This window comes from Anguilla anguilla, chromosome 9 (genome assembly GCF_013347855.1).
Source record: "Anguilla anguilla isolate fAngAng1 chromosome 9, fAngAng1.pri, whole genome shotgun sequence".
NCBI lineage: Eukaryota > Metazoa > Chordata > Actinopteri > Anguilliformes > Anguillidae > Anguilla > Anguilla anguilla.
The window spans coordinates 20,757,580-20,772,910 of record NC_049209.1 but is presented as its reverse complement, the minus strand read 5'-3'; the positions used below and the strand labels follow the sequence as shown (position 1 = coordinate 20,772,910).

At 44.7% G+C, this 15,331-nt stretch overlaps 2 protein-coding genes across 3 annotated transcripts; both read left to right on the top strand.

The window, feature by feature from the left end:
• Positions 1 to 103: 103 nt before the first annotated feature.
• LOC118236216 (G protein-activated inward rectifier potassium channel 3-like) lies at positions 104 to 5,354 on the top strand. 2 transcript variants are annotated; one of them, XM_035434394.1, is made up of 4 exons: positions 104 to 668; positions 2,172 to 2,439; positions 2,712 to 3,903; positions 4,434 to 5,354. In XM_035434394.1, the coding sequence occupies exons 2-4, from the start codon at positions 2,251 to 2,253 to the stop codon at positions 4,625 to 4,627; spliced, it is 1,575 nt and encodes a 524-aa protein (XP_035290285.1). In that variant the 5' UTR covers positions 104 to 668; positions 2,172 to 2,250; the 3' UTR covers positions 4,628 to 5,354. The 2 variants fall into 2 exon arrangements, with proteins under 2 accessions (XP_035290285.1, XP_035290286.1); XM_035434395.1 differs by lacking the exon at positions 104 to 668 and having other exon boundaries at positions 2,333 to 2,439; positions 2,716 to 3,903.
• A 1,043-nt stretch (positions 5,355 to 6,397) lies between these two features.
• On the top strand, positions 6,398 to 15,110 carry zw10 (zw10 kinetochore protein). Its single transcript, XM_035434393.1, has 16 exons — positions 6,398 to 6,623; positions 7,662 to 7,796; positions 8,045 to 8,146; positions 8,775 to 8,852; positions 9,326 to 9,485; positions 9,937 to 10,095; positions 10,301 to 10,495; positions 11,006 to 11,142; positions 11,361 to 11,543; positions 11,872 to 12,119; positions 12,838 to 12,909; positions 13,225 to 13,394; positions 13,806 to 13,936; positions 14,045 to 14,176; positions 14,288 to 14,490; positions 14,837 to 15,110. Exons 1-16 carry the CDS (start codon positions 6,519 to 6,521, stop codon positions 14,955 to 14,957), a joined length of 2,331 nt encoding a protein of 776 aa, XP_035290284.1. The 5' UTR covers positions 6,398 to 6,518; the 3' UTR covers positions 14,958 to 15,110.
• Positions 15,111 to 15,331: the final 221 nt, after the last annotated feature.

The window sequence follows — 15,331 nt, the reverse complement described above, 5'->3', positions numbered from 1 at the left end:
CTTCTGGTCCTTTCATTCTTTGTCTACATTCTTTTCTCTTTTAGTTTCTTTTCTCAGCATTTCAATTTTTACAGTGAATAAAATACCTGTAGCATTTCCTTTCTTTTGCCCAGCATGTAATTAAACATTTGTTGTTGGTTTGTAGTTAAGACTTTATTTTCTGGATTGCTCTGAGGAAGATGGCTGAGATTTAATCCTTCTTCAGGGCACACACATGCAAGAACATTGCATGTGTGTATTCTCCCTCTCTCTCTTTCTCCCTCTCTCTCATACACACACACACACACACGCGTGCGCACACACACACATGCACACACACTCCTACACAATCCTGATTCTAACACAAACATGGAGGGAAGGCAGAATGTGTTCATCTGAGCCGGTCCCGTGTTATCTGTCTATCCATCACATCTGCTCAGCGATCCCTCCAGAAAGACCCCACTTTCTCGGTCCCATATTGAACCTTGGAGACACAGGAGCCAGATTAGTGGCAGACCCTTGCTTCCGTGGGATTGGAGCAGATGAAGACAGCCCTGTTGTCCACAGCAACGCTCCCAGGTCCACGCCTGTTCTCTCACGCTGGAGAGGTCGGGGTGCACGCCAAGCTCACGGCACACCCTCCACTCACCCATCACTCATCTGAGCGCAAAGGCAACTGACAGCCACAGGTACAGGAGGTTCTCTGTTCTGGTTGGTTAATTCTTAATATTTACTGCCCCTATATATGCTTACTTCATAGATGTGGGCTTGTCTTTTGCTTTTTATATTTCATCAGTAATGCTAGATAATAGTAATGGCAGCGTAGGTGTTTTAGTGAAGTGCTTCTTAATTTAATTAACGTAGTCTTTAATTATATTTATTTTGAGATTTTTGTTGTTGTTTTTTCTTTTGGTCAATTTTTCCTGGAATTGTTATACTGTAAATATCAAAGTGATCCTTACTGAACTTATTTGCGTGAGAATGTGAAATGTAGGTACGCTCATATTTCAAATGACGCTGTCTCAGTTGCAGTATTATGAAGAAAATCAGTATGTTTCTGCCACATGAATTGCTTTATAGCTCTAGATTTACTACAGTTCCTTTTGGCAAAAAGCCGCAAAACCTTGTGGAATCCTTTTTCCTGGCACTCCTGGGAGTGAGAGATTGTTTTTTTTGCCAGCTGTGAAATTCAGAAACTGTAGATTTGTTTCTGTTCTGTGAATCAGTTTGATGAGGTGAGACACCATTCCTTTGCAAATGTGCATAAATATAAATTGCAACATGCAGAATTCCTCAGCAGCACTGGGACAGTAATGAGGAACTTGTACGTCTGCCAAACTGTTGTGTACGGCAAACTGTACAGCAAAATGAGAGCGACAACGACCGTGCGTTGTGGATGAGAAACAGAAGATGATAGATTTATTTACTTACATCTGCGCAAAATAATTATCCCAAACCCTTGTAGAGCCGTAATCTCTGCAAATCCATCAGCATGCTGTGCAGGATCCAAACGTGTATGTTTGTGTGTGTGCGTGTGTGTGCGTGTGTGTGCGTGTGTGTGCGTGTGTATGTGTGTGTGTGTGTGTTTTTTTTTTTCAGATTAATTTTGGAAGGCAGCCTAATCTCTTGAGTTTAATTAGACCCAGCATGCTTTAGGGAAATGCGATGATATCACAGGAAATGAGATGTCCTGGATGGTGATGATGTCACAAAGCACAGAGAGGCCTGATAAGGACTAGGGTGAAATAATAGCCATCTGCTGCAGCACCTTCCTGTCTGTCAGACAGCTGTTCGTTAGCCATCCATCCTCATCAGGATTCAGCCCCAAACTAAGCCATGCACTAGGAATACTGCATTCTTTGGGTTTCCCAGTTTACATTTGCCTGTATAACAGTCTATTTCCTATGGGATTGGAGGTGCCATTATTGCCTTTTACTAGCCTTAGAATGACAATGGACTGTTTTCTTCTAGCCTATAAAAAAATGACTTTGATATTTATTGTGGGAGTGAAACTGTGCCTTCTTACAGATGTATAAGCTGCTGTGTTTGACCCTGATGTTAAAAATTAAAAAGTTAAAAAACTTTAAAGTTCAAATTTAATACGTTTATTACTGCATTGTTATTGTGGGAGTGAGACTGTGCTATCCAGTAGATGATTGAGTAACTGTCTATGACTGTTTTCTGTGGTTCAGTCTGGTGGTCTACAGGGTCCTTAACTGGTGGTCCTGTTTGCCCATCGAACCCTCCTCCCCACACTGAGAAGATTTGGTGATGAGCACCACTGCAGTCTGCAGCAGAGTGGTGCTGCGGAAGACCTATGTGCAGCGCAGGAGTCCTGTCGGGCGAGACCCTCGGAGGAACTCCATCCCGCCAGTGCAGACACTCATCGCCAAGCACCTCCTGGCCTACCTCCCTAGGCCACCCCCAGACTCGCCCCGGTACACCCCCAACCCAAGGAAGGTACTGTCTCTCTCTCCCTGCCCCAAGAATGTGCGTGCACTGATTTCAGTCAATTTGACATTTTTCTTGTCAGGAAAATATGTTTGTTTGATAACAAATAAAACCATGTACACATGAAAGAATTTGGGAGACATATTCTAGTACCAGCATTGCACACACACACACAAAAAACACTGAGGTACAGTGGCCCAAAATGAAGCTTAAAACCGAGTTTGACTCCCTTACTCCATTTTTGGTCATACATAGTCAACTGTTTTGGTTGCGATGTCTAGGCAGGAGCCAATGCCATCATGGCGGTGGCGGTGATGAACTCCAGAAGGGTTTCCACCATTTCCAGCAAGAGCGGCGAGTGCGACGGCGGGCCCCTCCCCCCTCCCCCGCTCAGAGCGACCCCCATTCAGCGGCAGAGCGCACAGGAGCGCCTGAGCGACCCGGAGCTGGGCCCCATTCCGTGCGCCCAGGACCACAGCCCAGAGCCGCCGAAGCGCCGCCGCTCTAACCGAGGGCGTCACCTGAAACGCCTCAGCTCCAAGTGGTACCCCGGGAACTCCGGCACCGAACGTAAGAGGGCTGGTGCTCCGGGGCCCCCTCCCCCGACGTCCGAAAAGGGCAAGAGGCAGAGGTGCAAGCTGATTGGGGACGAAGCGCAGGCCTGCTTCGCTTCCGGCAAGCAGCGGCAGCGCTACGTCACCAAGGACGGCAAGTGCCGGGTCAACCTGGGCCACATCCAGGACAAGAGCCGCTTCCTCTCGGACATCTTCACCACCCTGGTGGACCTCAAGTACCGGTGGTTCCTGTTCGTTTTCACCATGTGCTACATCGTGACGTGGGTGGCCTTCGCCGAGATCTACTTCCTGGACGCCTGGCTGCGGGACGACGTGGCCCACGCCCACGATCCGGAGTGGCGGCCCTGCTTCGAGAACGTGGACGGCTTCTTGGCCGCCCTCCTCCTCTCCGTGGAGAGCCAGAGGACCATCGGCTACGGTTCCCGGATGGTGACGGCCAACTGCATGGAGGGGGTGGTCCTGATCATGGCGCAGTCCATCGTCGGCTCCATCATCGACGCGCTCATGGTCGGCTGCATGTTTGTGAAGATCTCCCGGCCCCAGAAGAGGGCGCAGACCCTAATTTTCAGCAAGCACTGCGTGATCTCAGAGCGGGACGAGCAGCTGTGCCTGCTCTTCCGTATCGGAGACCTGCGGGAGAGCCACATGGTGGACGCCAAGATCCGGGCCAAGCTCATAAAGTCCAGGCAGACCAAGGAAGGGGAGTTCATCCCGCTGGAGCAGTCGGAGATAAACTTGGGGTACGACACGGGTGGGGATAGACTCTTCCTGGTGGAGCCCCAGACCATCACCCACATCATCAATGAGAGCAGCCCCTTCTGGGATATCGGGGCGATGGCCCTGAAGAGGGAGAGGTTCGAGATCATCGTCATCCTGGAGGGAATAGTTGAGGCATCAGGTTTGTGTGTCTTGAGTGTTCATTGTGTTTCACATTGGAATTCACCCCTTTTGAATTTCTCCTTGAGCCCACCCACAAAAAGATAGAAAGTACATTAAAAAATCCGAATCAATTTCAGATTTTCATAATTTGCAGCTTAATTTCCCAGTTTTCCAGCAAAATAAAAAAAAGTTTCTGTTGTAATATTGTTATTTTTATTATTGAGATCATTTGCACAACATGTATTTGTTTGGACATGTTAGCATTAATGAGTGAAATTCAGTGTTTTTGCAATGACTGCACTGCTCTGCTGGTGGGCTGCAGAAGGAGAAGCAGTGACTGACAACATGTGTTTCAAAGCAGAGCCACTGCCTGCCTGCACTCTAACAAGTGGATTGGGAATGTTTTAATTATGAGTCCAGCCTACAAATACAATAAGATGTTCCACATGGAGATAAAAGTAAAAAATATAAAATAAAAAAAAGATAAAAATGTATTTTAAAGCGGTATAAACATGTGAAATGTTAAATGTTGCTTTACCTCTGAGACAGGAATGACATGCCAGGCCAGGACCTCGTACACGGAGGACGAGATCCTGTGGGGACACCGCTTCGAGTCCTGCATGTCCCTGGAAAAGGGAGCTTTTCGGGTGGACTACAGTGCGTTTGACAAGACCTTTGAAGTCCAGACCTCGGCCCTCAGTGCGAAAGAAAAGAGTGAAGGAAAGGTTCAAGAGCTTTTTTAGCTGGCTCCTGTACCTGTTGATGTAACCCTTTCCTCCTGCCACCTGGTGCCAATGATGTGAGAGAGCACCAAATTTTTGAGAGCAATGACATTAAGTGATTTTAGAGACTATATTCATTTCTAGGCTTGCTAGGTCTGCTTTCAAAAATTGATTAATTGATTGTGTTAACTGTGACGGACAATTGTACAGGGCTACACACAATTTTGCTGTAGCAATGCCCAGAGATCATTTTTATCATCTTTACAGGATTCCCCTGTGGCATTGTCTGCCTGTGTGAACTTATCCAGTTATCCAGTCACAGAGGGTTGGGTTGAGGCAGGCATGGAGTCACATCTGGATATCTGGGAGAAAACAAGGAGGGAAGTTAAAGAAATTCATTAATTTCCCAGAAATACATTTTGAAGTGTAGATATTCAGGAGCTTTACTCATGTACACCTCACCCATTTTTTTTATTCTGCATCCAGCCAGCAGTCAAAAGGAACTGTGTGATTAGAGAGGATCGGTGTTAATTCCATGACCTTGCCACCTGCTGTGATGACAACCAAAACAGTTTTGCTTTAGCTCCCCCTGCTGGATGAATTTTGAGGATTTCTACATGGATTGTGGGAGTCTTATTACAGCAACATTCAGTTATCTATGTTGGTGAAGTCAGTTCAATGATTAAAAAGAGTGTAATAAAGTGTATGTATTCAAAATTAAATAAATAAAACAGTTACATGTGTTGCAATGATGTGTTTTACCTATCTGTAAGTGTCACGATAGTGTCATTTATGGTGTCTTAGGGTATTTATATTACTGAGTGTAGCCCTGTAACCATGTGTGCCTTATAAAGCTGACAAGATTTGTGGAAAATATATTGAGATAGTTGCTCCTGGTCAGATAAATAAAAGTTGTGCAGATGTCACACTGAATCAGACATTTTTGATGTCTTAATCAATATTCTCCATACTTGGAATGCTGAATCCTCAATGGCCTGCAGTCATGCCCTTGTACAGTTAAATTTGAAGCACCACATTGCGTTCTATGGTTTTTGCCTGCATTAAACTGAATTTAAAGGTTGCAGTGTTTTTGCAAGTTATATGTAACTAATTCAAGTAAATGCTACACATTGTTCTAGTAAATTCTGAGTCAGTGTGGTGTAGTTTTAACCTTAGAAAGGCCTTTGGTCTTTTGTGAACAACCATGGACTTTTATCTGATATTTCAGGAACATTGATCTTATTTACTGTATTACTTATTTATTTACTTACTTATTTACTGTATTACTTATTTACTGTATTACTGTAACTGTATTTGCAACAGCAAATGTTGCTTGAATTGTAGGCCATTATAAAACAGTTTATTTTAAATAAAAAGCCCACTGGAGGATGAATATTTGATAAATAGTATAATTCAGTTCAGCATTATATCTTAGGTCTCGTTTACACCAGAAAACTGCTGCAATGCAGTTTACTATCTAACAGTTTTGATGTCAGTTTCGTGTTCCTTGAAGGCAATTTGTACTTTTCTTGAAAGGTATGAAGTGAAGGTTTGAGAGCGAAATGGTCTGCAAAATTATGTACGGATTCACTAATATTTATATCCTTTCATGCATCGTGGCCACTATACTCGCTCCTTCGATAAATATTTGATAGATCTGCTATTCTGCTTGGTCAGAAGTCTTCGTTTGACGCGCTTACAGTGAAGTTGTGATAAAGTGATACTGATTCCCCAGCAAACAACAAATCCCATGATCCAAGCAGGACACACCCCGTTTGTCACAGGAAGTAGTCGTTCGTGTTCTGTCAGATTTGAAAGCGGGCGAAAGGAGTGGGCTATATTATTTCATGTAGATATTGGCGGGGATTGCACAGAAGCACATATTCTTGGGGAGGAAAATTAAAACCAGAATATGGCTTCCTTCGTAACAGAGGTGCTTGCAACCTCTGGAAAGTTGGAAAAAGAAGATCTCAGTGGTAAAATCAGCAAGTTGTCACGGAAAGTGGAAGAGACTAAGGTAGGTCGCTGGCCATATCGCAATATTGCAATCTAGCCACCAGTAGTCAGCTAGCCGTGACGAAGTTTGGTAGCAAGCTAGCTGAGTGCCCTAGAGGCAGTTGTCTGACTAGTTTACTGTTATAGCTACTTGATACGTTAGTTAGTTGCCTTAAACTTGACGTCTGGCTTGATCGTAGACTTCGGACTAGTAAATTTTGTATCAAGCAGTTGTCTTGAGCGTGACTAGCTAGCTAGCGGTGGAAATGACGTGTCATAGAGTGGTTTTATGTTTGAGTTGTTTGTCTGCTGCAGCTAGCACCTAGCTAGATAAGTTTCTTAGACATTTTAAAATAGCGGTGGAATGTGAAATATTTTACTTTTTAAACTTAGAGCCATTATGTTATGTTTCCTCACGGACTAAGCGAGCTGGTTTGCTAGCTAATGTAATTTTCTTAAAACTGAGGTTATTCTGTTTCAGCTTGCTTGCACTAACTTTACAAGTGCCACATTAGGGGAATACGTTGTCAGCTAGATTGCAATTAGCGAACTGATTAACTGTGTACGTTAGATGTTATTTATTACTACTATTAGCTGGTTCTAAAAATAACTAAATAAATAAGAGTGGTTTGACAGCTATAAAAGCCTTTGTAGCTTGCAGTGTAGGGTAGACGGCTAATGCTAGTTCATGGCCATCTTTGTCTTACCACACTTTTTCACGTGCTTGGACTGAACTGGGTATCAGGTGCACAGTGTTAATTTACCAAATAGGCTTGTGGCTATAAAAATAGGTACTATCCAATCTGTGGGCTTGGTTTTACTCTCGAATAGTTACCCTTTCAGTGGATCTATCTGAGTTTCATGCCCCTTCCCTCATGACTCTGCAACCCCATAAATATACCGTACAGAACTTCGTGATTATGATACCCATGAAAACATTCGCTATGTGTGATTCGTTGTCATCTCCAACAGCAAGGCTTTATTTCAGGACGGAATCCGTGACTGGAAAATGCTGCATTTTCTACATTTTTTATGACCAATCTGGCATTCCTTCCCACAGGAAGAGGTATGCAACATGATCAATAAGAGGTACAGCGAATTCCTGCCCAGCATGCAGGGGGCGGAGGAGCTCATGGGACAGGTTGAGGATGTGTCCAAAGATATCAACATCCTTACAAACTGCATCGAGAAGGAGGTGTGTATTGGTTACAGGGGGAGAAACCCTTTTCTTTTCTGGGCCGCCAACATGCCCTGGACTAGCAAACCGTAGTATCAGTTTTGACTTGTGTCACTTTTTGCCATCACAACTACCTACGTACTGTACGTATTTATTAATTTACTGTGTGTTTAGGAGTGTTGGACTAGGTGGAAAGAATTACTGATCGACACCACAGCTATGACCTTAACCCAGTGCTAACGTCAATGATCCTCTCTGCTCTCTAGGTTCAGCAGAACCTGCACGTGGCTGTGACTGAATATACTGAGCTGAAGCAGCAGCTAGAGAAGAACACTACTATAATTGGGGTGCTCCGGAGGTTGCAGGAGGTATAGAAACATTCACTTCTGCGGTTGCAAATGTGATATCTTGCAGTGGCTACTTTCACCACCATCACACAAGTGCTGTATAAAAAATGGACATGCTTTTAACACTTGGGCTCTTTAACTTTGGGTGGGAACACTTGTGGAATTCTGTGTTCTTAGAGTTGCACACGGTTCTGGAGGAATTGGGCAAACCCTACGATGGATGCACTATCTCCAACCAATCAAAGTGCTTTACCCTCTATAGGAAAAGACTGATTGGTTAAAATCAGCACGATGTGGAGTGTGAGAGAGCTCTACCCATTGTGTACTGAAGCAATCTCCTATCAATTGAAATTTCTGTATGGTTGTCACATGTTGTCTTTGAAGAATTGAGTGATGTTCCTGGTTATGGAATCAAATGGCTGGCTTTTTGTGTCTCAACAAAAAAGCCTTTAAAAAAATGTAATATTTGTGCAGGCTGTGCTATTTCATTACCCATATTTACAGCACTCCACTCTGCTTTCCCAGAAAGCACATGCACTTTTTCTTCTTGAATGCTGTTATTGGATGTACTGTAAATGATAATTAATGTGTATGTGTATTTGTATTTGTTCATTTCTGCTTTTCTCTCTGTAATTTGCTGTGGGTTTAGTTTGACACTGCCATGGAAGAATATCACAGAGCCCTACTGGAAAAGAAGTACACAGTTGCAGCCACTCAGCTTGAAAAGGTGCGAGGAGCTTGAAAAATGGTCATCCCCCTCAGTTCACACAGTAGTGATCACAACAGCAACTTGCATGCAAGAGGAAAACCTTCACAAAACTGAAACAGATGTCAGAATGTCAAGTACCCACGAAAATAAATCACAAATAAAAGAACAAGTATTAATAGAACTTGTTCAAACATTACTTGTTAGCTCTTGAGGCAACACCATGGGTACCACTGCAAAACTGAGATGATTAGATTATGAGACATTCCAGATTTTACAGTAAGTTAGTATACCACAAACAAGCAGTTTCCACTCAACAGTTAGCCCCTGTCACAACCTGGGATAAGTACTGTGCCTTAGGCTTGTTGGTTCCATCCCTGGCTTTTGTTGTTGCACACTAAAGAGGGGAAGGTGTGGATTCTGCAGGGGTTTGAGTGGCACATGGGGGTGGGAGGTGATTAAATAATTAAGCTGTTCTCTTGCTCCCCCTGCAGGCTCGGGGGAGCGTGGACGCGCTTAAGGCCTGGAAAGGTTGTGAACTCCAGCTCCTGCGGGCTCTGAGCGCGGAACTGACCATCCAGAGGGAAAACCTCATCTACCACCTCAGCGAGGAGTGGCAGAGGCTGGCCATCTGGAAACTACCCCCCGCAAAAGGTGAGACCCCTCCCTCAGAATGGGAAATGCCAAAGTAATGGAATAAAACTAAAGGGGAAAAAGTGAAAAATGTTTGTTAAGTAAGGCATTCAGTGGCTTTATGGTGTGCTAGTCAGTGGTATTTACAGTAAGCGTGGTAATAGAAGTCATATGATACTGTAGCTGGTGCAGCAGACCCCTGGCTTCACTGCCATAGGCTGTTGGTAATCTCTTCTTTTCACGGTACTATCTTTGTATTTGTTCCTTAGAGGAATGTACCGGGGCTATATGCCAGCACATTCTAGATAAACCCACTCAGCTGTCTGCATGCCTCGAGTTCAGGTCAACGGCTAAATACTGCCATTGTGGCAAATATTGATGACATAGCAGCAGATAATGTGTGTGTGCAGTGGTTATGTCTGTCTCTCTGTTTGTCTGTCTGTGCAGTAAGGGTGTGTGTGTGTATCCACAGAGCTGACCAGTGTAGAGGCCTTCCTGAAGACAGAGCTCCACCTGAACAGCAGGGGGCAGAAGGAGGAGGCCGAGGAGGGTGGAGCCCTCCCGCTGTTGGCCAACGTCCTGCAGGCCCTCGCCATCCAGGGGCAACTCCAGAACAGAATTAAACTCTTCGGTGTGGAAGCCCCTCCCTACCGCCTCTCTCTCTCTCTCTGCCTTTTTGCCTGTCTTTCTGAGGGTAGATAAAAATTTAGGAGTTAATACAGGCTATGAGTTGAGTTTGTCTGATTCAGAAGCACAGAGCGCATGTGACTGTCATTTGAGCTGTGTGTGTTAGAGAACGACGCAGACTGAGCCTACCACTTCCTCCCTGGCTCCAGGTCAGGCCCTCCTGAAGTACATCCTGAAACCCCTGATAACCTACCCCTCCCTGCACGTGGATCTGACGGACGTCCCAGGACAGGGCACCGTGCTCTCCTTCCTGAGCGCGCAGACCTCAGCAGAGCACCCGTCCCCCTCCCAGGTCTACACCAAAGTTCTGACCGTCCTGAAGGCCCTGCACGCCCACCTGCTCGGTAGGCCCCGCCTCCAGTTATGACAGAACAGTCACATTGGTACTAGTGCTGACCTGGTGGATGGTTGAGGGTTGAAGTTGGAAGGGAGTTGCCTACAGATTGTGGTTCCAAAACTGAGATCCAGGGACCCCTGTGGGTAAATAGTTTTCTGGCAGTCCACAGGAAAATGGGGAATAAAATATTCAGCTTTTTCCATATTTCATAAATTACATAGTTTACACTTGCAGATAAAATAAATCTTTTTCTCATCCTTGGCAATATTGTAATCATTGTAATAGTTAACATTCATAAAATAGCCAGTTACATGTTTGCATCAAGGTTTAGACAATATTAAATGTGCCATTATGTTAATGATAAACTATTGTAGCCTGTAGGTGCCTTTTGGATGAAGGTATCAAAAGTTAAATGCTTTATTGGGGTTGAGGGTCAAGCCAGATTCATGTCATTTAAAGAGATTAAATAGGTTGGGAACCCCTGGCTCACGAGGTCTTCTTCAATCCTGTTCCACAGATGTTTCAGTGGGCGAGAAGAAGGTTTCCCTTATTCTGGGGGACATGATGTGGGAGGAAATGTCAGACTGCATTATTCGCGAGTGCTTGTTGCACTCAGTACCAGCCAACAGCAGCCAGCTTGAACAGTACAGTGTGGTAAGTGTGGGGCATTTACTCAAATACAAATACTCAACACAACACCAGGATTTTTTCTGGGACTGTTACGTGGTTAATTCTGTTAATTCAGATTGTTGCTCCACAAGGGAGAAAAGGGAGGAGGGAAGCAGAACTCATTTTAAAAATTGGGGTTTAAAAAAAAAAAAAAAACTGGTTTAAAAAAAAGTTGATTTGAGTTTCCTGTGTTTGTCCTGAAGGTGATTAAGGAGACAGAAGCATTTGAGAAGACTCTAAGAGACATGCAGTACCTCACTGGCGACTCCACGGACCTCCTGAAGTACGCCAGGAACGTCAACTGCCACTTCGCCAGCAAAAAATGCCAAGACGTGATCGTAGCGGCTCGGAACCTCATGACCTCAGAGATCCACAATACCGTGAAGGTGAGGCCTTCAGTCAGCGCACAGAGGGTGGACAACTTACGAAACTCATTGCATCCTTTTTATTTTTCAGACATCGTTATATGAGCTTTTCCTAGTTACTTTAACTAGGCCTCACCACAGACTTTTACATGGGAAGGCAACCTTGCTTATGAAATGTGGAAGAGGTCTCTCTAATAGTGTATACAAAGGCAAATGGGTCGAGAAGGGCGTGGCCAGAACCAAAGCCTGCGGACAGCGCTGCCTCATGGGACCAGGGCGGAGTCGACTTCCTCTGGCTGCTTCCCCGGACTGGAGGTGCATTAACGCCACTCCCGCTTTACCCTCGCAGATTTCGCCCGACTCCAAACTGACCCTCCCCAAGCTCCCAAACCCGGCGGCGGACAGGACCGCCCAGCAGCAGGAGGCGGGCGTGCGCAAGGCGTCCCGCTCGGAGGCCCCGGCCACCCTGGAGAACGAGAAGAACCTGGGCCGCCGCACACTCTGCCTGCCCGTCTGCCGCATCAGCCGGTCGGTGGAGCAGCTGATGGAGCTGGCCCTGCAGACGCTGTCCGAGGCTGTGGGAAGCTCCAACCAATGGTAGGCCCCCCTATGGCAACGCCCTGCTGCTAGGCGACAGACGCCGGGCAACAGATTGTCCTGCGTTCAGGTCTCAGGGCAAGCACAGGCACTGAACCGCAAAAAATACTCTGCAGTTGAAGAAACGAAAAACAACATTAATCAAATAAATGGTGCCAGCTTAAGGGTAAATTTGGCCTGTTCAGTGCTGCATCAAGTAAAAGGCTTTCACCAGGCTGTTCTACAGACCAGCCAAACACATTCCCTAGGATTTATTTCATTTTTTATGGAGCCACCCTACGTTATATTTTACAAGAGCCATGTAGGTAAATTTGGACCAATTGCCTATTAATTTGTGCTTTCTTGAACAATTCAGTTCTAAATGTATAGAAATAAGTTACATACCTCTGCCGTTAATACCATTCTGTGAATTAGCTGTTCTTCGTCTAGTTGTTTTAATTTTGGGGATGGTTGGCTTATTGATACACAGAAGGAAGAATTGCTGGAGTGATGAAACCAGTTGACGATGATAGAAAAATGAAGCACCATCAGCCCCATTATGGGTGGAGCCACTGTGGGCTGTCAATCAAAGATTTGTTGAAACAAATTGGTCCTCATGAATGAATAGCTGATTACCCTTGATGGCTCCCCCCATTTTGGAACCCTCTCTCCTGACACTTATGAACTTTCAGTGGTTAAAGTTAAATATTGTAAATACATGGTCTGTTTTCCTTTTCAGTGCCACCCAACTTTTCTACACAGTGCGAAATATTTTCCAGCTGTTCTATGATGTCGTACCAACATATCACAAGTAAGTCCTTCCTTTTAAGTTTTACAGCAACATTATGCATTTTATTTTATCAAACACTTTTTAAGGCCAAGTGCTTTGTCTTCAGGCAAAAAAAACTTCAGGCAAAAATTTTTTGCCAGCAATATTACACTATTTGGAAAAATTTCCAAGTATAACATGTACCAAATTCCCCCCGTCTATCTATGAAGTTGAATAATTTCCATGAAGAAAACCTGATGTATAAGTGAGGGGAAAAAACGGAAAACGATGGACGATGGACTTTGCATCTCATAGCAATGATTAGCTCCGGCTGATGTCAGTCTTTCCTTCACCTAGAGAAAATCTGCTCAAGTTCCCTCACCTGGCGGCCATCCACCATAACAACTGCATGTTCATCGCCCACCACCTCCTCACTCTGGGCCACCAGTTCAGACACCACCTGCCGAAGCCGCTTAGCGACGGAACCGCTACCTTCGTCGACCTGGTGCCTGGCTTCCGGAGGCTAGGTACGGGCTGCTGGAGACAGAACAGATAAAAGTGAACGTGGCTCTGCTTTTTCTGGGATGGAAATGGCAGTCCCCGGTGTGTAGCAGCGTGAACCGTTCTAGGTCTTGAGAGAATCAGGTTGGTGCAGTGAGTGTAATCCACCAGCAGGTGGCATCCACACAGAAGACTTCTGCATTCAAGTAAAACCTGGAATGGCTCATATTGCTATTGGTTGGCAGTTCCATGCTAGTCATTTATTTGTTGCAGTTATTCTTAAAACGACCAGCTGGCTGATATAATATCAAGAATAATATTTAAAAACCCAGAAAGTGATGATCTTTTTAAGCCACTAACTCCATCTTCTGGTGAGGTGGACGCAGGCTGTGTTGGACACAGTCCCCGCTCACTGACTCTGTGGGTGTGTCTCCCAGGCACTGAGTGTTTTCTGGCCCAGATGAGGGCCCAGAAAGCAGAGATGCTGGAAAGGTTGTCCACCGCCAGGAACTTCGCCAACCTGGACGTGGAGGAGAACTACTCCGCGGCCAGCAAGGCCGTGAGACAGGCGAGTGACGGAGGGGAGGCCTGGGGCTCTCTGGTCTTTGCATGCGTTTTGGTGAAATTGGACGAGCCTCGTAGGTTATTTACTGGGTCCGGTTTCTTTCTTTTTCAGGTCATACATCAGCTGAAGAGGTTGGGCACGGTTTGGCAAGATGTACTGCCAGTCAACATATACTGCAAAGCAATGGGGACCCTATTAAACACTGCCATTTCTGAGATCATCACCAAAATCATGATGTTGGAGGTAGGCTCAAATTTGTGTTACAATAATAAATGTTATAACTGTTTGAACGGTCTAATAGGTTTATGTAGTTGCTAGGGAGATTTCCCTAATGTCCATGGTCTCTTTCTTCAGGACATCTCAACAGAGGATGGTGACCACCTGCACACGCTCTGTCAGACCGTCATTGATGAAGGACCCCTGGTGTTCATTCCTCTGCCTGAGGAAAATAAGAATAGGAAGTACCAGGAAGAGGTGCCCGTCTACGTCAGGAAGTGGATGACCTTTAAGGAGCTGTCAGTTGTGCTGCAGGCTAATCTTCAGGATATAGTGGACAGGTAACCTGCACCGTTATAATATTATATAAGGTTTTATCTGACTTATTTTTTTCAGTTATTATTTTATTATATTTATATATATATCACTGACGGAACACAGTGTTCCTCACACAAAGTGAAGTTGTGATTTTAAAATCCTGAGTGGTTGTTTTATTTTATAAAACTAGTTTTATGGAAAAATATGAACTGTATCTGGAAAATTTTGAACAGGTTTTTGCACCATGATTGCTGAAGGGTGTGCTTGTTGCAGATTTATGCAAATCTATAGTGCCTGGAAACAACCAGGAACGGGCTATTTGTGATTTGTGGTTCTTGGTTTTGATTGGTTGTTTTGGTTTCCATGCAGGTGGGCGGATGGTAAGGGGCCCCTGGCGCTAGAGTTCTCCACCAATGAAGTGAAGAGTCTAATCCGAGCCTTGTTTCAGAACACTGAGAGGAGGGCAATCGCCCTCACCAAAATAAAATGAAACCTCATGAAATACACTATTTATGTACAGAGCTCTTTCTCAGAAACGGAAGAGCAACATTCATATATACTTCGGTTCTGTTTGTTCAAGCCTATTTTTCTTATGCAGTATTCTAAAAAAAATAAATAAAATAAACCCTTTTCATTTCGCATCGATTTTGTATTGTTTTTTTTTTTTTTGATTTCATGTTTTCCTCACAAATGAGCTTACCTCCCACCACCAGAGGGAGCCCTTCCTTGACATTACAGGACGCTGAATACAAAAAGGCAGATACAATTGAGCTGTGAATGGATGAATTAATTACTTGTACATTCAGTTTCATAGTAATTATGCAATATGACAGGTGGACTGCCATACAGTAAATGGTGTCGTGA

Bases quoted from the DNA above. Each gene is read 5' to 3' on its own strand.
- LOC118236216 (XM_035434394.1), top strand. From the start codon at position 2,251: ATGAGCACCACTGCAGTCTGCAGCAGAGTGGTGCTGCGGAAGACCTAT. The intron at 2,440-2,711 runs GTACTGTCTCTC...TGCGATGTCTAG, and splicing joins ACACCCCCAACCCAAGGAAG to GCAGGAGCCAATGCCATCAT. The intron at 3,904-4,433 runs GTTTGTGTGTCT...CCTCTGAGACAG, and splicing joins GGGAATAGTTGAGGCATCAG to GAATGACATGCCAGGCCAGG.
- zw10 (XM_035434393.1), top strand. From the start codon at position 6,519: ATGGCTTCCTTCGTAACAGAGGTGCTTGCAACCTCTGGAAAGTTGGAA. The intron at 7,797-8,044 runs GTGTGTATTGGT...TCTGCTCTCTAG, and splicing joins CAAACTGCATCGAGAAGGAG to GTTCAGCAGAACCTGCACGT. The intron at 10,496-11,005 runs GTAGGCCCCGCC...CCTGTTCCACAG, and splicing joins CCTGCACGCCCACCTGCTCG to ATGTTTCAGTGGGCGAGAAG.